This window comes from Hyla sarda, chromosome 8 (assembly GCF_029499605.1).
Source record: "Hyla sarda isolate aHylSar1 chromosome 8, aHylSar1.hap1, whole genome shotgun sequence".
Taxonomy (NCBI): Eukaryota; Metazoa; Chordata; class Amphibia; order Anura; family Hylidae; genus Hyla; species Hyla sarda.
The window spans coordinates 231,954,516-231,978,654 of record NC_079196.1 but is presented as its reverse complement, the minus strand read 5'-3'; the positions used below and the strand labels follow the sequence as shown (position 1 = coordinate 231,978,654).

At 50.6% G+C, this 24,139-nt stretch overlaps 1 protein-coding gene across 3 annotated transcripts in view; it reads left to right on the top strand.

Annotated features, from left to right (window-relative positions):
• Positions 1–24,139, top strand: part of LOC130284324 (uncharacterized) — a 40,416-nt gene that overhangs the window by 4,400 nt on the left and 11,877 nt on the right. For 2 of the 3 annotated variants that reach the window (XM_056534566.1, XM_056534565.1), the window contains exons 1-9: positions 4,738–4,786; positions 5,708–5,773; positions 14,886–14,914; positions 15,018–15,086; positions 15,463–15,528; positions 22,198–22,293; positions 22,384–22,467; positions 22,638–22,911; positions 23,379–23,570. In XM_056534566.1, the coding sequence (XP_056390541.1) occupies positions 4,753–4,786; positions 5,708–5,773; positions 14,886–14,914; positions 15,018–15,086; positions 15,463–15,528; positions 22,198–22,293; positions 22,384–22,467; positions 22,638–22,911; positions 23,379–23,570 (910 nt within the window). In that variant the 5' untranslated portion in view covers positions 4,738–4,752. Of the gene's footprint in view, positions 1–4,737; positions 4,787–5,707; positions 5,774–14,885; positions 14,915–15,017; positions 15,087–15,462; positions 15,529–22,197; positions 22,294–22,383; positions 22,468–22,637; positions 22,912–23,378; positions 23,571–24,139 lie in introns of those variants that run through there. The other variant, XM_056534567.1, reaches the window with a different exon arrangement.

The window sequence follows — 24,139 nt, the reverse complement described above, 5'->3', positions numbered from 1 at the left end:
ACATCCTGTCTTATCCTCCAGACCTGCACACACTATTCTGCTGTTACATCATGTCTTATCCTCCAGACCTGCACTCACTATTCTGCTGTTACATCCTGTCTTATCCTCCAGACCTGCACTCACTATTCTGCTGTTATGTCATGTCTTATCCTCCAGACCTGCACTCACTATTCTGCTGTTACATCATGTCTTATCCCCAAGTCACCTCCAGAGCTGCACTCACTATTCTGCTGTTACATCATGTCTTATCCTCCAACTCTTTCTATTCTAAAAATATAAAACATACCAGAAATAACCATTCATTGTATCCCCCCCACCAGCTGGCACCATACTCACACCCCCCACCAGCTGACACCATACTTACACCCCCCCACCAGCTGACACCATACTCACACCCCCCACCAGCTGACACCATACTTACACCCCCCCACCAGCTGACACCATACTCACACCCCCCACCAGCTGACACCATACTCACACCCCCCACCAGCTGACACCATACTTACACCCCCCCACCAGCTGACACCATACTTACAGCCCCCCCCCCACCAGCTGGCACCATACTTACTGCCCCCCCCCACCAGCTGACACCATACTTACACCCCCCCACCAGCTGACACCATACTTACAGCCCCCCCCCCACCAGCTGACACCATACTTACACCCCCCCACCAGCTGACACCATACTTACACCCCCCCACCAGCTGACACCATACTCACACCCCCCCACCAGTTGACACCATACTTACACCCCCCCACCAGTTGACACCATACTTACACCCCCCCACCAGCTGACACCATACTTACACCCCCCCCCACCAGCTGACACCATACTTACAGCCCCCCCCCCACCAGCTGACACCATACTTACAGCCCCCCCACCAGCTGACACCATACTCACACCCCCCCACCAGCTGACACCATACTTACACCCCCCACCAGCTGACACCATACTTACACCCCCCCACCAGCTGACACCATACTCACCCCCCCCCCCCACCAGCTGACACCATACTTACACCCCCCCACCAGCTGACACCATACTTACACCCCTCCACCAGCTGACACCATACTTACAGCCCCCCCCCCCCCCACCAGCTGACACCATACTTACACCCCCCCACCAGCTGACACCATACTTACACCCCCCCCCCACCAGCTGATGACACCATACTTACACCCCCCACCAGCTGACACCATACTTACAGCCCCCCCCCCCCCACCAGCTGGCACCATACTTACAGCCCCCCCACCAGCTGACACCATACTTACACCCCCCACCAGCTGACACCATACTTACACCCCCCCCAGCTGACACCATACTTACACCCCCCCCCACCAGCTGACACCATACTTACAGCCCCCCCCCCACCAGCTGGCACCATACTTACAGCCCCCCCACCAGCTGACACCATACTTACACCCCCCACCAGCTGACACCATACTTACACCCCCCCACCAGCTGGCACCATACTTACACCCCCCCCCCACCAGCTGACACCATACTTACACCCCCACCACCTGACACCATACTTACAGCCCCCCCCACCAGCTGACACCATACTTACACCCCCCCCCACCAGCTGACACCATGCTTACAGCCCCCCCCCCCCCACCAGCTGACACCATACTTACACCCCCCCCACCAGCTGGCACCATACTTACACCCCCCCACCAGCTGACACCATACTTACAGCCCCCCCCACCAGCTGACACCATACTTACACCCCCCCCCCACCAGCTGACACCATGCTTACAGCCCCCCCCCACCAGCTGACACCATACTTACACCCCCCCACCAGCTGGCACCATACTTACACCCCCCCCACCAGCTGGCACCATACTTACAGCCCCCCCACCAGCTGACACCATACTCACACCCCCCACCAGCTGACACCATACTTACAGCCCCCCCCACCAGCTGGCACCATACTTACAGCCCCCCCACCAGCTGACACCATACTTACACTCCCCCCACCAGCTGACACCATACTTACAGCCCCCCCCCACCAGCTGACACCATGCTTACAGCCCCCCTACCAGCTGACACCATACTTACACCCCCCCACCAGCTGACACCATACTTACACGCCCCACCAGCTGACACCATACTTACACCCCCCCCACCAGCTGACACCATACTTACACGCCCCCACCAGCTGTCACCATACTAAACCCCCCCACCAGGTGACACCATACTCACACCCCCCACCAGGTGACACCATACTCACACCCCCCATCAGGTGACACCATACTCACACCCCCCATCAGGTGACACCATACTTACCCCCCCCCCCCCCCCCAATGGGATTTTGCTGCAATTATATTTCAGCAGAACTTTTCACCAGCCAATGAAATAATATATTTTCCTCGCACCAAAGCTTGTGGGGCTCTTGTTCTTCGCTTTAGATCCCTTTTGCTGGTCCCCTCTCATGGCTCTCCCCATCCCTTGTGACCACAGCATTGAGGTAGTTTGAGGAAACCAGCTAAACCGGGGACCAAAATGACCCTCCACACAATGTGCACATCCGCTCGGAGCGGTGACTGAGATCACCACACTTGTGGGACAGTTTCGTCAGTCCCGGGTAAAAGACATGGATCGTATTGAGGCCCAGGAAGGCGACTGTTGGAATGTGCGGGGCAGTGTTGTCTGAACAACGGAGGCTCTGGACCAAATTACAAGTTTTTTTCAGATTTTTCCTGGGGACGTCCGTCACCTCCCCATACCTGCTCAGCCAGGTTATGATGTGATAGCAAGAAAGGGACTCATTACGTGGCAGGACGGTCACTTTCTTGACCAAAATCCCGCCAGACAGGCTCGTCCATTGCTTGTGATGAGACCAGAAGAGCTCGAGCCCTTCTGGCTTTATGCAACTGATGTCGAACTTTGAAGCCCGATTGGGTGGATCAGAGACGTCATTCGCCCTTAATCCCATTTGCAAAAGTATCTCCACGACTTTTTCCCTAGAAGGGCTCACATCATCCCCCCTCATACAGGACATTTGCCCGCCTGTTGGAAGGGAGCAGACCACCTCCCCATTGGGCTCCTAGAATGCCCCAAGTCAATGTCTTTCAACTGAAAAAGCCAAATTGACCTCCCGACCCTCTACCTGGAGCATCCTGTCCCTTCTCTTCAGGAGAAGATTCCGGTTCGGGATTGAAACACGTAGCAAATAAAGAAGTTATTCTCCACCTTTGGTTACCAGCGTCTTCTTTAGAGGAACTTATTTACACATCTCTTGCTATCTTACTCCACCTGTCCGACTGAAGTCACACCGGGAAGTTCCTCGTGGCAGCAATTCCATCTGACTATCTACATCCAGACGCTACTGTAGGTGTTGTGCTCTGAGCGCAACACCTAGGGGTAAGAACCCATCTTTGTCTCATCTCTTCACTCATGATAAACAGTCCTCACTAGGGGGCGCACCTCTTGTTGCCTTTTTTCGTTTATATATTAATTCTCTTCAGGAGGTGTCATTGCAAGTTACCTTCTCCTGGATGAAGAGGATCTCCTAGGACCCCCAGCAGCGATATAAGCATAGGTCCTTACCAGAGCAACAGCCACTAGTGGAGGGGCATCGAGACCACCCCCAGCAACAATAGCAGAAGTCACATGAGCAAAAGTAGTGCATCGAAAGACATAACATGAGCCTCCCTCTGCACTGGACTGACTGGCTTAGTTGCAGTGCGGCTGGTTTTAGTATAACATTATTGGGTTTTAGGCTGGCATCTCCGACCTCATTGGGCACATTTGATTTGGCCGTAGCTCTCCCTTTAAAAACTTCCGGAGACATCACTTTGCCCTCAGCTGCTTCTATCATAGCTTGGTTAGTATTACTTGGTTGGTTCTTATGCTAGTCCTGGCCTTGTCCATGTCATTTTGTCACTGGTCCAGTACCTTCTGAGACACACATATATACATATGATATTGTTGACAGTTGCCTGCAGAGGAATGTCCCGCAGCACTGGACCTACCTAGGGAGCCACCCACAACATTAAAGGGTGTATTCCAGCTTTATACAGCTTATCCCCTATCCAAAGGACCCCCACGATCTCGTTGCAGCCCACGGCATTCTGTGCCCAGTGCTGCCTCCAAGAGGGGGATGTGACGTCATGGCCACACCCGCTAGTGAGGACACATCACGCCCCCTCCATTCATGTCTATGGGAGGGGGCGTGACGGCCATCATGCCCCCTCCCATAGACATGAATGGGGTGGGGGCCGGCGTGATGTCCCATCTCGGAGGTAGCAACTGGGACAGAATGCCATGGGCTGCACCAAGATCATCGGGTCCCCAGCGGCAGGACCCCTGTGATCATACATCTTATCCCCTGTCCTTAGGGGATAAAGGATAAGATGTATAAACCCGGAATACCACTTTAAATTTTTTTATGGATTTTCCACCCCTACAATGCCAGAGCTCTCTGAATGGAGGCCCCTTACCTTGTCCACAACCATGTCCAGCCTCTCAGCCAGTCCCTTACTGGTGCCGGCCCTGACAAGCAAGGTTGGCATTCTCCGCTGTCTTAGTTGTCCTCTGGTCCACCTCTACACACACAGTAGTGGGGATAGGCAGATTATTGGGGTTTCACCATGAAATGGCCCACCGTGGAGATGGCCCAGGATGCACAAGAGGAACATTTGCAGTTTACTTGCTCTGATGGCTGCCCTCCAGGACCCCCAGCTCGCTCTCTCTGATCTCCTGCTGCAGAGCCTTTACCTTAGCGGAGCACTCCGACCTCTTATTCCCGGATGCTGACTTTGCTTGTGGCCTGGAAAAATTCAGGTAATCTCTAAACCCTTTCAGCTTTTTTCCTATCTGTTCATTTTCAACCAGCTTGGCTGAGATCCTGGACCCATCAGTCACCACTGACTCTCGTGGCCCCATGAGGCCCCATTGCTCTGCACCTGGACCTCCTTTTGTGCTGACCTTGTTTGTAGACTTTCCATCCATATTAGAATCCTTTTGGCCTCCACCCGTCGCTGGAAGAGTAGGGTCCACATTGTGGAGAACCCTATTAGATTTCCTTACTCCTCCACATAGAGCACTGTCCATTATCTTTATCTCAGCACCAGCCCCCCCCACCGGCAGTGACCATGAGGGCCCATGAGGGCTCACTGGGCCCATGCTGAGGTCACTGAAGCTGACACTTTCTCGGAAAGGAAGGTGGAAAAATCAGCCGCTCTCCTCCTGACAGTCTGGATTCTCAGGAGATCAGGGGCACACAGTGACTACACCCTCCTGTCCTCCTGTCACCTCCAGAGCTGCACTCATTTGGAGAAATGTATCAAAACCTGTGCAGAGGAAGAGCGGTTCAGTTGCCTATGGCAATCAATCAGATTGCTTCTTTCATTTTTCAGAGTCCTTTTTAAAAATTGAAGAAGCAATCTGGTTGCTACAAGCAACTCCACCACCCTTCCTCTGCACAAGTTTTAATGAATCTCCCCAATTGTTCTGCTGTTACATCATGTCTTATTCTCAAGTCACCTCCAAAGTGGCACTCACTATTCTGCTATTACTATTCCACTCTTATCCTCCAGTCACTTTCAGGGCTGCACTAACTATTTTGTTGATATCTTTCCCCCCTGTCCCCTGTTTATTCAGGCTCGGCCGCAGTGTATTGTTGTAGATGCAAAGGACAAGGCACATATGGCATCTGCTGATCCTCGGTGTCTATAGTGTTGATATTATTTTCTCTTCCCACAGGTTACAGGCCTCGAGTTCTTCAGGATCCTCATAACATGGACGCCCTCATGGTAGAGCTTGGGAGGGGTAAGGACAGAACTTTATATTACAGACCTTTATAAACTTCCCTCAGTTATATGTGAGTCAGTGAGTTAGAGGGGCCGGAGGAGTCATGGTGGATAGAGAGGGGGCCGAGGAGTCATGGTGGATAGAGAGTGGCTGGAGGAGTCATGGAGGATAGAGAGGGGCTGGAGGAGTCATGGTGGATAGAGAGGGGGCCGAGGAGTCATGGTGGATAGAGAGTGGCTGGAGGAGTCATGGAGGATAGAGAGGGGCTGGAGGAGTCATGGGGGATAGAGAGGGGCTGGAGGAGTCATGGGGGATAGAGAGGGGCTGGAGGAGTCATGGGGGATAGAGAGGGGCTGGAGGAGTCATGGGGGATAGAGAGGGGCTGGAGAAGTCATGGGGGATAGAGAGGGGCTGGAGGAGTCATGGGGGATAGAGAGGGGCTGGAGGAGTCATGGGGGATAGAGAGGGGCTGGAGAAGTCATGGGGGATAGAGAGGGGCTGGAGGCATCATGGGGATAGAGAGGGGCTGGAGTAGTCATGGGGGGATAGAGAGGGGGCTGGAGGAGTCATGGTGGATAGAGAGGGGCTGGAGGAGTCATGGTGGATAGAGAGGGGCTGGAGGAATCTTGGTGGATAGAGAGGGCTGGAGGAGTCATGGAGGATAGAGAGGGCTAGAGGAGTCATGGGGGGGATAGAGAGGGGCTGGAGCAGTCATGGGGGAAAGAGGGGGCTGGAGGAATCATGGTAGATAGAGAGGGGCTGGAGGCATCATGGGGGATAGAGAGGGGCTCAAGGAATCATGGGGGATAGAGAGGGGCTGGATGAGTCATGGGGGATAGAGAGGGTCCGGAGGCGTCATGGGGGATAGAGAGGGGCTGGAGGAATCATGGGGGATAGAGAGGGGGCTGGAGGAGTCATGGGGGATAGAGAGGGGCTGGAGGAATCTTGGTGGATAGAGAGAGCTGGAGGAATCATGGGGGATAGAGAGGGGCTGGAGGAGTCATGGGGGGATAGAGTGGGGCTGGATGAGTCATGGTAGATAGAGAGGACCTGGAGGTGTCATGGTCGATAGTGAGGGGCTGTAGGAATCATGGTGGATAGAAAGGGCTGGAGGAGTCATGGGGGATAGAGAGGGGCTGGAGGAGTCATGGTGGATAGAGAGGGCTGGAGGAATCATGGTCGATAGAAAGGGCTGGAGGAGTCATGGGGGATAGAGAGGGGCTGGAGGAGTCATGGTGGATAGAGACGGGCTGGAGGAATCATGGGGGATAGAGAGGGGCTGAAGGAATCATGGTGGATAGAGATATAGTATATTAACAATAAACTCCTTGGGGAATTTCTCCCCTCAGGGACAACCCTGACTAAAGACCCCCAATAAATTAAAACTTAACCTTTATTGTTTTAAAGGGGTACTCCCGTGGAAAACTTTTTTTTTTAAATCAACTGGTGCCAGAAAGTTACACAGATTTGTAAATCTTTTCTATTAAAAAATCTTAATCCTTCCAGCACTTTTTAGGGGCTGTATACTAAAGAGAAATCCAAAAAAAGAAATGCATTTCCTTTGATGTCATGACCACAGTGCTCTCTGCTGACCTCTGCTGTCCATTTTAGGAACTGTCCAGAGCAGCATATGTTTGCTATGGGAATTTTGCCAATGGGTCGTTCCCCCTGTGGGGACTGGTGTCGCGGCGGTGGTGGACGCCGCCCAGTGCTATGCCATTTTATGCTAGAGACGTTAGGGACCCACTCCTAATATGTGGCCTTGATGTGGCGAGTGGGCTTTTACCTTTTGATCAAAATGTATATTAACAACCTGTTTGTTTTTGAAATTATGCTGAGAAGCAAGTAGATCAAAATACAAAATTGTGGATGTGCGGCCATGTCTGTTTTTTCTACCTGGATTCACATTATTATTTGTACTAACACATAATCATTTTTTTGTTTGACGTTTTTTTTACCATCAGGTGAAGGAACCGCCATGGGCACGTTTTGTGCACCCACTTATGCAAATCTTTTTTTGGGGTAGTGGGAGAGCACTATTGTCTTTGGTGAGGATTTCAGTTTGTTCATTAAGCACATTTTATTTTGGGGAAGGTACATAGATTAATTTTTTGGGATGGGTTATCTTCTTTGTTTTCAGAATTTGTTAGTAGATTAAATCACAATACAGTAGGTATGAAATTTACATCAGACATTGGTTGAAGAACATTGAATTTTTTTGATATCACTTTATACATAGATAAAATTAATAAAATTCAAACAAACATCTACAGGAAACCAACAGCCACGAACAACTTATTACATTGGGAAAGTTGGCATCAAGCATCCCGAAGGAGGGCAATACCTCAGGGCAAGAAGAAACTGCTCTGAGGAGACCACTTTCAGTAATAATTTAATGAAAAAATTATATTTAATGAAAAAATTCAAGCAGAGAGGCTATCCAGCCAAATATATGCATCAAGCATTTAATAGAGCAAAGAGGACTAATCGTGTGGAATTACTGGACAGCAAAAGGAAAGAAGATGGGGAAGAGGAAAATCTAATATGATGCATAGAGACCTATGATGCCTACTCAGAGAGAATCTATGAGATTCTAAAAACACTGGCATATTCTTATGTCGGATCCAGATCTGAAGAGCAAAGTAGGCTTAAAACTGAGTCTTACTTATCGTAGAGGACAAAACTAACCCGGCTGCTCAGTCGGGCTGTTCAGGACCGCCGCGGTGAAATCGCAGTGTCCCGAAAAGATTCCAGGACACCGGGAGGGACCTTACCTGCTCCGGTGAATGACTGCTCCATGCCGGGATCCCCTGCATGGCCGGTGCTCTCCTTCGTCGTCATCACATCGTCGGCGGCGCCGATAGCCAGGGGGAGAGAAGGGCCGGCAGCAGGGCTCTAGACCCCAGGAAAGGCAGGGGGAGAGAAGCGGGCAGCGACGGCCTCTCTCCCCCTGCCTTTCCTGGAGGTGTATTGACGTATAACACGCACATAGACTTTAGGCTAAAAATTTTAGCCTAAAAAGTGCGTGTTATACGCCGATAAATACGGTAATTTTAATAGTTCAGACAATTAGCCATGCGGCAGATATGTAAAATAATTTTTTTGTTGTTTTTGTTTTAAATTTTTGTATAGCAATAGGAAAAGGTGGAGCTAATTTTTATTGGTGGGCAGTTTATTTACATTTAATTTGTTTTTACTTTACACTTTTTCGATAGCACTCCTATACACATGGGGGTATTTGCAGACTGCAGAGCATTGCACCCTAGTAGTAGTACGGACACTAGGATGCAATGCTCTGCACATACTACCATGTGTATAGCAGTGTGCATGTAGTACACACTTACATTACTATACACATGGGGGTATGTGCAGAGCATTGCATCCTAGTGTCTGTAGATGACACTAGGGTGCAATGCACTGCAGATACCCCCCATGTGTGTGTCAATAAGCAATGCGGCAGTAACAGGGGCAGAGCGCATTAAACTGCAGGAAACTGTCCTACCGGCGGCAGTAGTACGGAGTCCTCCACGGCAGGCTGAGGCTCCATAAGTGTAGAGCGTCCACAAGCGGCGGGGGAGGGGAGGAGTTCAAAGAAGCAGCCGCACACGTGATTAGTGAGCAGTGGGTAGCGGAAGGTGGGACAGGGACTAAACTAACTGAACAGAGGCTGCGGCGGTGCGGACTAGCGTCTGACCGCGCGCCTGCTGCAGTGTTATCACAGCCGAAACGTGGACAAATCCTGTTATTGAATTTTATCGATAATGGCGATTAATCGTTGCAGCCCTAGATTTTACCAATCCAGTTGATGGGAAAAAATATGTCATTTGGGATTTTGTGAATTGTGGGACAAATATTTTTATATCTGTGGCTCAATGCCCTTGTCCCAAATTATACATAGGTAAAACGATTCAGGAGCTCCGGAAGAGGGTGAGTAAAAGCACCATCCGTACAGGAGCCGATGCACCCTTGGCAAATCATATGAGCAAAGTACATGCCAAGGAGAAATATTCCATTAAAGGGGTATTCCGGCAAAAAACATTTTATCCCCTATCCAAAGGATAGGGGATAAGATGTCTGATCGCGGGGGTCCCGCTGCTGAGACCCCCCACAATCTCCCTGCAGCACCCTCATTCTATGTGGGGACTGCGTCTCTAGTTTCGGAAACCTCCAGGTTTCCGGGACTGGGGAGGTGACATGAATGGAGGGGGCGTGACGTGACGTCCCCAGTCTGGGAAATCTGGTGGTTTCCGAAACTGGAGAATCAGCACCCGCATAGAATGAGGGTGCTGCAAGGAGATTGCGGGGGGGGGGGGGTCTGGGCGGGACCCCCGCGATCAAATATCTTATCCCCTATCCTTTGGATAGGGGATAAAATATTTTTGCCCGGAATGCCCCTTTAAATTCTGGGGTTTGAGGAGGATGAAAATTGGCGAAAGGAAAGGAGACATGGAGCAATATATCGGCTAGGCAGCCGAAGTCCAAAGGGATTAAATGAAGATTTTTCCTTTTTAGCATTTTTGGAATAAGTAAATATTTATTTAATATATGTAACAATGTAGGCAGGGGTGATAATGTTAGAGTATCAATTGTTGTATAGAGCAGATCAACAACATCCACAAATAAAACAAAAGATTTATATACCATATTTATCGGGGTATACCACGCACCGGCCTATAACACGCACCCTCATTTTACCAAGGATATTTGGGTAAAAAAAGTTTTTTACCCAAATATCCATGGTAAAATGAGGGTGCGTGTGTGCGCGTGTATACCCCGATACACCCCCAGGAAAGGCAGGGGGAGAGAGGCCGTCGCTGCCCGCTTCTCTCCCCCTGCCTTTTCTGGGGTCTAGAGCGCTGCTGCCGGCCCTTCTCTCCCCCTGGCTATCGGTTCCGCTGCCCGTTGCCGCTGCCCGTTCTGTCCCCCTGGCCTCCGGTGTGCGTCCCCTGTGTCGTTGCTATGCACTGCACGGTGCGGCGCACTGACGTTATGCAGCGCATAGCAACGACCCAGGGGGCGCACACTGGAGGCCTGAAGCAGCGCGGACCCGACCCCGGCAACAGGTAATTATACAACCGGGGATGGGGGGAGGCAACGGGGCAGCGGCGCCGGCAATGGGTGCCGCTGCCCCTTCTCTCCCCCTGGCTGTCGGCGCCGCTTCTCTCCCCCAGGCTAGCGGCGCCAGCAATGGGGCGCCGGCACCGATAGTCAGGGGGACAGAATGGGCAGCGGCGCCAATAGCCAGGGGGAGAGAAGGGCCGGCAGCAGGGCTCTAGACCCCAGGAAAGGCAGGGGGAGAGAAGCGGCAGCGACGGCCTCTCTCCCCCTGCCTTTCCTGGGGGTGTATCGGCGTATAACACGCACATAGACTTAAGGCAAAAAATTTTAGCCTAAAAAGTGTGTGTTATACGCCGATAAATACGGGTAATAAAAATAATATTATATTGAAATAATGTAGTATGTCACCACTTACCGAGGAGGGATCTGGGTAATAAGTAATGGTATAATACCTATTGAATAAATAGAAAGAAAGGATCAATATATATAAAAAAGAGACAGATGATATAAATTCATGAATAAAATAATCCAGTTTAGGTAATATATATAATATTTATACCAACATAGTGAAATAAAACGGATGGTAAAAGTCAAATAATTCAATAAATAGTAATGATCTCTTTAGAGTTTCACTGATTTACTGGAGTGCATGACAAAGATCGATAAGTCCAATGAGATGCGCTGGATACAAAGTAACATATAGCCCATGAAGTATTACGGAATATTACATATATAGACACGGAAAAACAATGAAAAAATGATAAAGTCTGAAGACATGCGCAGATGTTGATGAGATAAAGAGAATATCACAAAGACCAAAACAGGCGCAGATACCGGAGCGCATTGCAATAAAAGAACTAAGTCCGAAAACATGTGCGAAAATCGGGTGATCATGCGCAGTATATACCTGGTGGGGTTAAATAGGTTAAAGTCCTCTGACATGCACGAGAAATGGGACTCACCTGGAGGGCACTGATTAGGTAACGTTTGCTGACATGCGCTGCACAAGCAATATAATAGGCACATAGAAAGATCACATGCACCAATGAATGTGCGGTAAATGACGTATTGATGTAGCTACGGATGTTAATTGGATGTTTAGAACGCTGAGCAATCAAATATGGAAATAGCTAGTCTATAAATAGCCGGAAGCCGGTATCTCTGACATGCCTCGCGCCTTTGAAAAAGCCATCTAATGGCGAAACGTTAGGAGAGAGGATAAGACATTTTAGCTCAACACTGTGACATTTGTTCCCAAAATATATGGATTGCTGGAAATACTAGTCTGTAGACGGTATAAACACATATCCAGCAATCCATTTCATTAAAGTCTGGATTCACGGACATAAGAAGTTAAAGGGATATTCCAGGAAAAAAAATTTTTTTATTTATATATATCAACAGGCTCCAGAAAGTTTAACAGATTTGTAAATTATTTAATCCTTTCAGTACTTATGAGCTTCTGAAGTTAAGGTTGTTCTTTTCTGTCTAAGTGCTCTCTGATGACACCTATCTCGGAAACCGCCCAGTTTAGAAGAGGTTTGCTATGGGGATTTGCTTCTAAACTGGGCGGTTCCTGAGACAGGTGTCATCAGAGAGGACTTAGACAGAAAAGAACAACCTTAACTTCAGAAGCTCATAAGTACTGAAAGGATTAAGATTTTTTAATAGAAGTAATTTACAAATCTGTTTTACTTTCTGGAGCCAGTTGATTTATATAAAAAAGTTTTTTTTCCTGGATAACCCTTTCATTCATTAGGAACCTGAATGCATACAGTGTAATTTTAATACACCACTGCCACCTAGTGGCCACTGCGCACAAATTTATAATTTTACTTAAAACAATAAAGGTTAAGTTTTAATTTATTTGGGGTCTTTAGTCAGGGTTATCCCTGAGGGGAGAATTTCCCCCAAGGAGTTTATTGTTTATATATATATATATATATATATATATATATAGATAGATACTGTATGTTTGCCCAATTATCCCCTGGGGACCTTTTCTGGTGTTTATGGGGGATAGAGAGGCCTGGTGGAATCATAGGGGATAGAGAGGGGCTGGAGGAGTCATGGAGGATAGAGAGGGCTGGAGGAGTCATGGAGGATAGAGAGGCCTGGAGGAGTCATGGTGGATAGAGAGGGGCTGGAGGAGTCATGGAGGATAGAGAGGCCTGGAGGAGTCATGGTGGATAGAGAAGGGCTGGAGGAGTCATGGTGGATAGAGAAGGGCTGGAGGAATCATGGTGGATAGAGGGGCTGGAGGAGTCATGGTGGATAGAGAGGGCTGGAGGAGTCATGGTGGATAGAGAGGGCTGGAGGAGTCATGGAGGATAGAGAGGCCTGGAGGAGTCATGGTGGATAGAGGGGCTGGAGGAGTCATGGTGGATAGAGAAGGGCTGGAGGAGTCATGGTGGATAGAGAGGGCTGGTGGAGTCATGGAGCATAGAGAGGCCTGGAGGAGTCATGGTGGATAGAGAGGCCTGGAGGAGTCATGGTGGATAGAGAGGCCTGGAGGAGTCATGGTGGATAGAGAGGGGCTGGAGGAGTCATGGTGGATAGAGAGGCCTGGAGGAGTCATGGTGGATAGAGGGAGGTGGAGGAGTCATGGTGGATAGAGAGGCCTGGAGGAGTCATGGAGGATAGAGAGGCCGGGAGGAGTCATGGAGGATAGAGAGGCCTGGAGAAGTCATGGTGGATAGAGGGAGGTGGAGGAGTCATGGTGGATAGAGGGAGATGGAGGAGTCATGGTGGATAGAGAGGCCTGGAGGAGTCATGGAGGATAGAGAGGCCGGGAGGAGTCATGGAGGATAGAGAGGCCTGGAGAAGTCATGGTGGATAGAGGGAGGTGGAGGAGTCATGGTGGATAGAGGGAGGTGGAGGAGTCATGGTGGATAGAGGGAGATGGAGGAGTCATGGTGGATAGAGGGAGGTGGAGGAGTCATGGTGGATAGAGGGAGGTGGAGGAGTCATGGTGGATAGAGGGAGATGGAGGAGTCATGGTGGATAGAGGGAGGTGGAGGAGTCATGGTGGATAGAGGGAGGTGGAGGAGTCATGGTGGATAGAGGGAGGTGGAGGAGTCATGGTGGATAGAGGGAGGTGGAGGAGTCATGGTGGATAGAGGGAGGTGGAGGAGTCATGGTGGATAGAGGGAGGTGGAGGAGTCATGGTGGATAGAGGGAGGTGGAGGAGTCATGGTGGATAGAGGGAGGTGGAGGAGTCATGGTGGATAGAGGGAGGTGGAGGAGTCATGGTGGATAGAGGGAAGTGGAGGAGTCATGGTGGATAGAGGGAGGTGGAGGAGTCATGGTGGATAGAGAGGGGCTGGAGGAGTCATGGTGGATAGAGGGAGGTGGAGGAGTCATGGTGGATAGAGGGAGGTGGAGGAGTCATGGTGGATAGAGGGAGGTGGAGGAGTCATGGTGGATAGAGGGAGGTGGAGGAGTCATGGTGGATAGAGGGAGGTGGAGGAGTCATGGTGGATAGAGGGAGGTGGAGGAGTCATGGTGGATAGAGGGAGATGGAGGAGTCATGGTGGATAGAGGGAGGTGGAGGAGTCATGGTGAATAGAGGGAGGTGGAGGAGTCATGGTGGATAGAGGGAGGTGGAGGAGTCATGGTGGATAGAGGGAGGTGGAGGAGTCATGGTGGATAGAGAGGGGCTGGAGGAGTCATGGTGGATAGAGGGAGGTGGAGGAGTCATGGTGGATAGAGGGAGGTGGAGGAGTCATGGTGGATAGAGGGAGGTGGAGGAGTCATGGTGGATAGAGGGAGGTGGAGGAGTCATGGTGGATAGAGGGAGGTGGAGGAGTCATGGTGGATAGAGGGAGGTGGAGGAGTCATGGTGGATAGAGGGAGGTGGAGGAGTCATGGTGGATAGAGGGAGGTGGAGGAGTCATGGTGGATAGAGAGGGAGATGGAGGAGTCATGGTGGATAGAGAGGGGCTGGAGGAGTCATCGGGGATGGGAGGCTGGAGGGATAAAAGGAGTTGGAGAAGTCATGAGGGGGATTAGAGGATGATGGGGGCTGCAGGAGGTCATTACATAACTAATATTTGTTTAATTGTTATTGCAGTAAGGCTGGGCCCAGTCCCTCTACCATATGTAAGTTTCCTGTTATATTATTATTATTATTCATTATTTTACTATTTTTCTTTTATTATTATGATTATTTTTGATATTTTTTTTATTTGTTTCACTCTCACAGATCTTTGTCTTGGTACTAATTCCCTTGTGGACATTTTTCTCCAGCCATGAAAACTCTTTGTTATTTTCTGTAAGTATTTCCCAAACCGACCCCAGAGTAGTCTCCAGGGGCCCCGAGTTGTGACCTGATAATGGAACAGAGGCCATGAGGTCCAGAAGTGAAGGACCTCTGCTGGAGCGGACCGGGGTGGGGATCACTTGATATGATTATGAGGAAGGGAGACTTACAAATTATCCGAGTTTACAATAAAATTGTTCAAGACATTGGTCAGTTCTGCACAGTGCATGATGGGCCATTGGGTAAGATCTTTAGTCGGGCCCTGCTCCACCATAGAAACTTTGTATCCTAGGTATACAGGAGCAGCATTACCCTCCCCCCCCACACTCTGTGGTCATCTTGTGTCTCTCCCTGTAGGATATTAATGGTTATTTATCTTTCCTTCCAGATGTTGGTCATCATCTCAGTCATCGTGAAGGGTTCGCTGCTCTCATGCTGGATCCTGATCAGAACGGTGAGTGGTCGGTCATGGATGATGTTTAGGACCCTTGTTTTCTGTGGATTTGCCATATATGTCTGATATATGTGGATCCCACCTTTTTCCAGATTAGGGCCCCCTGTCCCCCCTGGTGAGTTGGCCGCTGGTTGCTGCATCGAGGCGGAGACTAAACAGAGTAGAAACCGGGATTACAGGAACCGCCAAGATCCTGGGTTCTCCTCTAATTCTTATATCATCCACTGATCTATTCAGTTTATGGTTTCAGCGACCCCCTTATTAGGTGGGATAGTGGTCGGGGAGATTAATTTCCTGAGAAAAGTGTCAGTCCCAGACATGGGTCCCCATCCTGTGAATATTCCATAAATGTCTAGAATGTGACCACGTCTTCAATGGTGTAAACAAAATCATATTCCTTTATCCTGTTGGGATTGACTGGATGGTGGTTGGAGACCCCGCACCCTCTGATCCTGCCCTGTAGTGTAGCACTGTCATGTGTACCCTGGACCTACAGACTATGGATGGTGGTTGGGGCCCCCGCACCTTCTGATCCTCCCCTGTAGTGTAGCACTGTCATGTGTACCCTGGACATACAGACTATGGATGGTGGTTGGAGACCCCGCACCCTCTGATCCTCCCATGTAGTGTAGCACTGTCATGTGTACCCTGGAAATACAGACTATGGATGGTGGTTGGAGACCCCGCACCCTCTGATCCTCCCCTGTAGTGTAGCACTGTCATGTGTACCCAGGACCTACAGACTATGGATAGAGGATGGAGACCCCGCACCCTCTGATCCTCCCTGTAGTGTAGCACTGTCATGTGTACCCAGGACCTACAGACTATGGATAGAGGATGGAGACCCCGCACCCTCTGATCCTCCCTGTAGTGTAGCACTGTCATGTGTACCCAGGACCTGTAGACTATGGATGGTGGTTGGAGACCCCGCACCCTCTGATCCTCCCTGTAGTGTAGCACTGTCATGTGTATCCAGGACCTGTAGACTATGGATAGAGGATGGAGACCCCGCAGCATCTCTTCCTCCCCTGTAGTGTAGCACTGTCATGTGTACCCAGGACCTGTAGACTATGGATGGTGGTTGGAGACCCCGCACCCTCTGATCCTCCCATGTAGTGTAGCACTGTCATGTGTACCCAGGACCTACAGACTATGGATAGAGGATGGAGACCCCGCACCCTCTGATCCTCCCATGTAGTGTAGCACTGTCATGTGTTTCCAGGACTTGTAGACTATGGGTGGTGGTTGGGGCCCCCGCACCTTCTGATCCTCCCTGTAGTGTAGCACTGTCATATGTATCCAGGACCTACAGACTATGGATAGAGGATGGAGACCCCGCAGCATCTCTTCCTCCCCTGTAGTGTAGCACTGTCATGTGTACCCAGGACCTGTAGACTATGGATGGTGGTTGGAGACCCCGCACCCTCTGATCCTCCCATGTAGTGTAGCACTGTCATGTGTATCCAGGACCTGTAGACTATGGATGGTGGTTGGGGCCCCCGCACCTTCTGATCCTCCCTGTAGTATAGCACTGTCATGTGTATCCAGGACCTACAGACTATGGATAGAGGATGGAGACCCCGCAGCATCTCTTCCTCCCCTGTAGTGTAGCACTGTCATGTGTACCCAGGACCTGTAGACTATGGATGGTGGTTGGAGACCCCGCACCCTCTGATCCTCCTGTAGTGTAGCACTGTCATGTGTACCCAGGACCTACAGACTATGGATAGAGGATGGAGACCCCGCACCCTCTGATCGTCCCATGTAGTGTAGCACTGTCATGTGTACCCAGGACCTACAGACTATAGATAGAGGATGGAGACCCCACACCCTCTGATCCTCCCTGTATTGTAGCACTGTCATGTGTACCCAGGACCTGTAGACTATGGATGGTGGTTGGAGACCCCGCACCCTCTGATCCTCCCTGTAGTGTAGCACTGTCATGTGTACCCAGGACCTACAGACTATGGATAGAGGATGGAGACCCTGCACCCTCTAATCCTCCCATGTAGTGTAGCACTGTCATGTGTATCCAGGACCTGTAGACTATGGATGGTGGTTGGGGCCCCCACACCTTCTGATCGTCCCATGTATTGTAGCACTGTCATGTGTACCCAGGACCTACAGACTATGGATAGAGGATAGAGACCCCGCACCCTCTGATCCTCCCTGTAGTGTAGCACTGTCATGTGTACCCAGGACCTGTAGACTATGGATGGTGGTTGGAGACCCCGCAGCCTCTGATCCTCCCTGTAGTGTAGCACTGTCACGTGTACCCAGGACCTGTAGACTATGGATTGTGGTAGGAGACCCCGCACCCTCTGATCCTCCCTGTAGTGTAGCACTGTCATGTGTACCCTGGACCTACAGACTATGGATGGTGGTTGGAGACCCCGCACCCTCTGATCCTCCCATGTAGTGTAGCACTGTCATGTGTATTCAGGACCTGTAGACTATGGATGGTGGTTGGGGCCTCCGCACCTTCTGATCCTCCCTGTAGTGTATCCAGGACCTGTAGACTATGGAAGGTGGTTGGAGACGCCGCACCCTCTGATACTCTCTGTAGTGTAGCACTGTCATGTGTACCCAGGACCTACAGATTATGGATAGAGGATGGAGACCCCGCACCCTCTGATCCTCCCATGTAGTGTAGCACTGTCATGTTTATCCAGAACCTGTAGACTATGGATGGTGGTTGGAGACCCCACACCCTCTGATCCTCCCCTGTAGTGTAGCACTGTCATGTGTATCCAGGACCTGTAGACTAGGGATGGAGGTTGGGGCCCCCGCACCCTCTGATCCTCCCTGTAGTGTAGCACTGTCATGTGTACCCAGGACCTGTAGACTATGGATGGTGGTTGGAGACCCCCCACCCTCTGATCCTCCCTGTAGTGTAGCACTGTCATGTGTATCCAGGACCTGTAGACTATGGATAGAGGATGGGGACCCCGCACCCTCTGATCCTTCCCTGTAGTGTAGCACTGTCATGTGTACCCAGGACCTGTAGACTATGGATGGTGGTTGGAGACCCCGCACCCTCTGATCCTCCCTGTAGTGTAGCACTGTCATGTGTATCCAGGACCTGTAGACTATGGATGGTGGTTGGGGCCCCCGCACCTTCTGATCCTCCCTGTAGTATAGCACTGTCATGTGTATCCAGGACCTACAGACTATGGATAGAGGATGGAGACCCCGCAGCATCTCTTCCTCCCCTGTAGTGTAGCACTGTCATGTGTACCCAGGACCTGTAGACTATGGATGGTGGTTGGAGACCCCGCACCCTCTGATCCTCCTGTAGTGTAGCACTGTCATGTGTACCCAGGACCTACAGACTATGGATAGAGGATGGAGACCCCGCACCCTCTGATCCTCCCATGTAGTGTAGCACTGTCATGTGTACCCAGGACCTACAGACTATAGATAGAGGATGGAGACCCCACACCCTCTGATCCTCCCTGTATTGTAGCACTGTCATGTGTACCCAGGACCTGTAGACTATGGATGGTGGTTGGAGACCCCGCAGCCTCTGATCCTCCCTGTAGTGTAGCACTGTCACGTGTACCCAGGACCTGTAGACTATGGATTGTGGTAGGAGACCCCGCACCCTCTGATCCTCCCCTGTAGTGTAGCACTGTCATGTGTACCCAGGACCTATAGACTATAGATAGAGGATGGAGACCCCACACCCTCTGATCCTCCCTGTATTGTAGCACTGTCATGTGTACCCAGGACCTGTAGACTATGGATGGTGGTTGGAGACCCCGCAGGCTCTGATCCTCCCTGTAGTGTAGCACTGTCACGTGTACCCAGGACCTGTAGACTATGGATTGTGGTAGGAGACCCCGCACCCTCTGATCCTCCCCTGTAGTGTAGCACTGTCATGTGTACCCTGGACCTACAGACTATGGATGGTGGTTGGAGACCCCGCACCCTCTGATCCTCCCATGTAGTGTAGCACTGTCATGTGTATTCAGGACCTGTAGACTATGGATGGTGGTTGGGGCCCCCGCACCTTCTGATCCTCACTGTAGTGTATCCAGGACCTGTAGACTATGGAAGGTGGTTGGAGACGCCGCACCCTCTGATACTCTCTGTAGTGTAGCACTGTCATGTGTACCCAGGACCTACAGATTATGGATAGAGGATGGAGACCCCGCACCCTCTGATCCTCCCATGTAGTGTAGCACTGTCATGTTTATCCAGAACCTGTAGACTATGGATGGTGGTTGGAGACCCCACACCCTCTGATCCTCCCCTGTAGTGTAGCACTGTCATGTGTATCCAGGACCTGTAGACTAGGGATGGAGGTTGGGGCCCCCGCACCCTCTGATCCTCCCTGTAGTGTAGCACTGTCATGTGTACCCAGGACCTGTAGACTATGGATGGTGGTTGGAGACCCCCCACCCTCTGATCCTCCCTGTAGTGTAGCACTGTCATGTGTATCCAGGACCTGTAGACTATGGATAGTGGTTGGAGACCCCCCACCCTCTGATCCTCCCTGTAGTGTAGCTCTGTCATGTGTACCCAGGACCTGTAGACTATGGATAGAGGATGGAGACCCCGCACCCTCTGATCCTCCCCTGTAGTGTAGCACTGTCATGTGTATCCAGGACCTGTAGACTATGGATGGTGGTTGGGGCCCCCGCACCATCTGATCCTCCCCTGTAGTGTAGCACTGTCATGTGTACCCAGGACCTACAGACTATGGATGGTGGTTGGAGACCCCGCACCCTCTGATCCTCCCCTGTAGTGTAGCACTGTCATGTGTATCAAAGACCTGTAGACTATGGATGGTGGTTGGAGACCCCGCACCCTCTGATCCTTCCCTGTAGTGTAGCACTGTCATGTGTATCCAGGACCTACAGACTATGGATAGAGGATGGAGACCCCGCACCCTCTTATCCTTCCCTGTAGTGTAGCACTGTCATGTGTATCCAGGACCTACAGACTATGGATAGAGGATGGAGACCCTGCAGCCTCTGATCCTCCCCTGTAGTGTAGCACTGTCATGTGTATCCAAGACCTGTAGACTATGGATAGAGGATGGGGACCCCGCACCCTCTGATCCTTCCCTGTAGTGTAGCACTGTCATGTGTATCCAGGACCTGTAGACTATGGATGGTGGTTGGAGACCCCGCACCCTCTGATCCTCCCCTGTAGTGTAGCACTGTCATGTGTACCCGGGACCTATAGACTATGGATGGTGGTTGGAGACCCCGCACCATCTGATCCTCCCCTGTAGTGTAGCACTGTCATGTGTATCCAAGACCTGTAGACTATGGATAGAGGATGGGGACCCCGCACCCTCTGATCCTTCCCTGTAGTGTAGCACTGTCATGTGTATCCAGGACCTGTAGACTATGGATGGTGGTTGGAGACCCCGCACCCTCTGATCCTCCCCTGTAGTGTAGCACTGTCATGTGTATCCAGGACCTGTAGACTATGGATGGTGGATGGAGACCCCGCACCCTCTGATCCTCCCCTGTAGTGTAGCACTGTCATGTGTACCCAGGACCTGTAGACTATGGATGGTGGTTGGAGACCCCGCACCCTCTGATCCTCCCCTTTAGTGTAGCACTGTCATGTGTACCCAGGACCTGTAGACTATGGATGGTGGATGGAGACCCCGCAGCCTCTGATCCTCCCCTGTAGTGTAGCACTGTCATGTGTATCCAGGACCTGTAGACTATGGATAGTGGTTGGAGACCCCGCAGCCTCTGATCCTCCCCTGTAGTGTAGCACTGTCATGTGTATCCAGGACCTGTAGACTATGGATAGTGGTTGGAGACCCCGCAGCCTCTGATCCTCCCCTGTAGTGTAGCACTGTCATGTGTACCCAGGACCTGTAGACTATGGATGGTGGTTGGAGACCCCACACCCTCTGATCCTCCCCTGTAGTGTAGCACTGTCATGTGTATCCAGGACCTGTAGACTATGGATGGTGGTTGGAGACCCCGCAGCCTCTGATCCTCCCCTGTAGTGTAGCACTGTCATGTGTATCCAGGACCTGTAGACTATGGATAGTGGTTGGAGACCCCGCAGCCTCTGATCCTCCCCTGTAGTGTAGCACTGTCATGTGTATCCAGGACCTGTAGACTATGGATGGTAGTTGTAGACCCCGCACCCTCTGATCCTCCCCTGTAGTGTAGCACTGTCATGTGTATCCAGGACGGTGGTTGGAGACCCCACACCATCTGATCCTCCCTGTAGTGCAGCACTGTCATGTTTATCCAGGACCTATAGACTATGGATGGTGGTTGGAGACCCCGCACCCTCTGATCTTCCCTGTAGTGTAGCACTGTCATGTGAACCTGGGAACTATAGACTATGGATGGTGATTGGAGACCCCACACCCTCTGATCCTCCCTGTAGTGCAGCATTGTCATGTTTATCCAGGACCTATAGACTATGGATGGTGGTTGGAGACCCCGCACCCTCTGATCCTCCCTGTAGTGTAGCACTGTCATGTGTACCCAGGACCTGTAGACTTTGGATAGAGGATGGAGACCCCCCACCCTCTGATCCTCCCTGTAGTGTAGCACTGTCATGTGTATCCAAGACCTGTAGACTATGGATAGAGGATAAGGACCCAATACTCCCTAATCCTGTAGTTGAGTTTTGCTCCAGGCCCGATGACTTTTCTCTCTTTTGCCGCCTTCTCTCTTGCAGACATCTTGGATCCTGCAGGTGACGTTGGTTTTGTGTGGGATGATCGTTCAGATGATTCTCCTTGAGACAAGTCTTCATGCCTCTCTGTTCTCATTGGTGAGGATGAGACCCCCATCCTCCCCGAGCCTCGTCCTGTATAACCTCTGAGTCTGTATTAATCCCTTCTTCTCCTGTTTCCTCCTGAAGATCGTCCTTGTTCCTCCATCCACCTTCACTGGCATCTGTATCTTTAAATTACATCTATGGAACCGGGGAGATGTCAAGCACGAGGTGAGCACTGGGGTTTTAGGGTCTGTATAGACCCCTAACCCATTCACATTGGTGTTTGTAACCCAGCAGACAATGACACCCATCATCCACTTCCCAAATACTAGAAATATCCTCCTCCCTTGTTTCATCTGGATCAGTTCTTGGTGTTGAATTTTTCCTTTTTATTCCAGGATCCTGTCCCAAGCCCCCGGAGCAGACAGGTTATCGGGATATTCTCCCGGAGTTCAAAGGAAGAGTACGCATGGCTAACCTCTGACCTGAAGAGAGTGGGGTCAGTGGTTCCTTTCCTCATCACAAATTCCAATTCACGGCAATTTAGCCAGCAAGTCTCTCAGTGCACATCCGCCATATTGTATCACTCAAAAACGCGAGGACGGGTCAACATCACCAATGTTACGGACTCGCTGTACGACAAAGAACTGGAATACATGTCACGTGCGCTCGGTAAGAGAATGACACTCACAATTGACAATTATCAGGTGTTAAGGGTCTTCTTTCCCAAATATCTGGCATCAACACCAACATTGCAACCACACAAATGCCAGTTTAAAGGGGTACTCCGGCCCCAAGACATCTTATCCCCTATCCAAAGGATAGTTACAGAGCCAGGCTCCTGAGAGCAGTGAGTCAGCAGTGTGAGGGAGGGGGAGAAGTCATCACAGTTCAGGCAACAGAAGGACACGCCCCCTCCCTTTGACAAGATGGAAAAGACAGTGAGCAGCTGTAATATGCTATTTTTTTGTGAAATATAGGTCATAAAATCATAAAAATTACACGTACATGATTAGGATGAGGAACTGAGTAACAAATGACAGGTAATGTCTATAATTGTGAGTTGACCTATCGTGCTCTTCACACCCTTATTCTCCTCTTTTCCCAGTTCACACCATTAATCTCCATCATCCTTACAGGTAAGAGTAACGTGATTGTTGTGGCTGACGACATGGATGACAGTGGCCTTGCGGCAGAGCAGAAGATCCTGACCAGCCAGCCGTCCATCGCTCAGCTGAGCCGCCACCTCTATGTGTTCACTACAAAGGAGAAAAATGACGATCAACTGAGGAAAGATAAAATGGAATCAATGTATAATATAATCTCTAAAGGTACAGCTGAAGTCTAGGTCCAGAGAGGAGACAGTGGTGGTGGGGATAGCCGGGCAGCCATATTACATAGTAACAGTCTGATCTATGGAGATGTAGAAGAGTTTAACTTCATCTCTCTAAGATGTAACCATGCCCTATAATACTCAAACCCAACTGATCACAACCAATGGACCATCACTGTGTCCAGACGTGGAGACAAGATGGCCCCGTTGTAGGTGAAGAATTCTCTGGTGTATCACTCATGTCTCCACCCTACATGGAGCACAAAGCCTTGGAAAAAAGTCAGATCCGATCCGGCACTGGAACACGTAACGGCTTTATTCACACCACCACAGATAAAACATAAACCAACTCAACATCACAGTTTATATCTTGATGCGTTTCGAGTGCATGCGTTGTATGTTTTATCTATGTTGGTGTGAATACCCCTGGAGCCCGAGAGTAGATCCGCGCAGGGGCATGGTCTGGAGGTGAACTGGGATCTTGTTACGTTGTAGCACAAAGCCTTGAGATGGGGCTAAATGTAGAGACTGGTGCCCTGGACACAATAGAGAATTCTTCACCTGCGA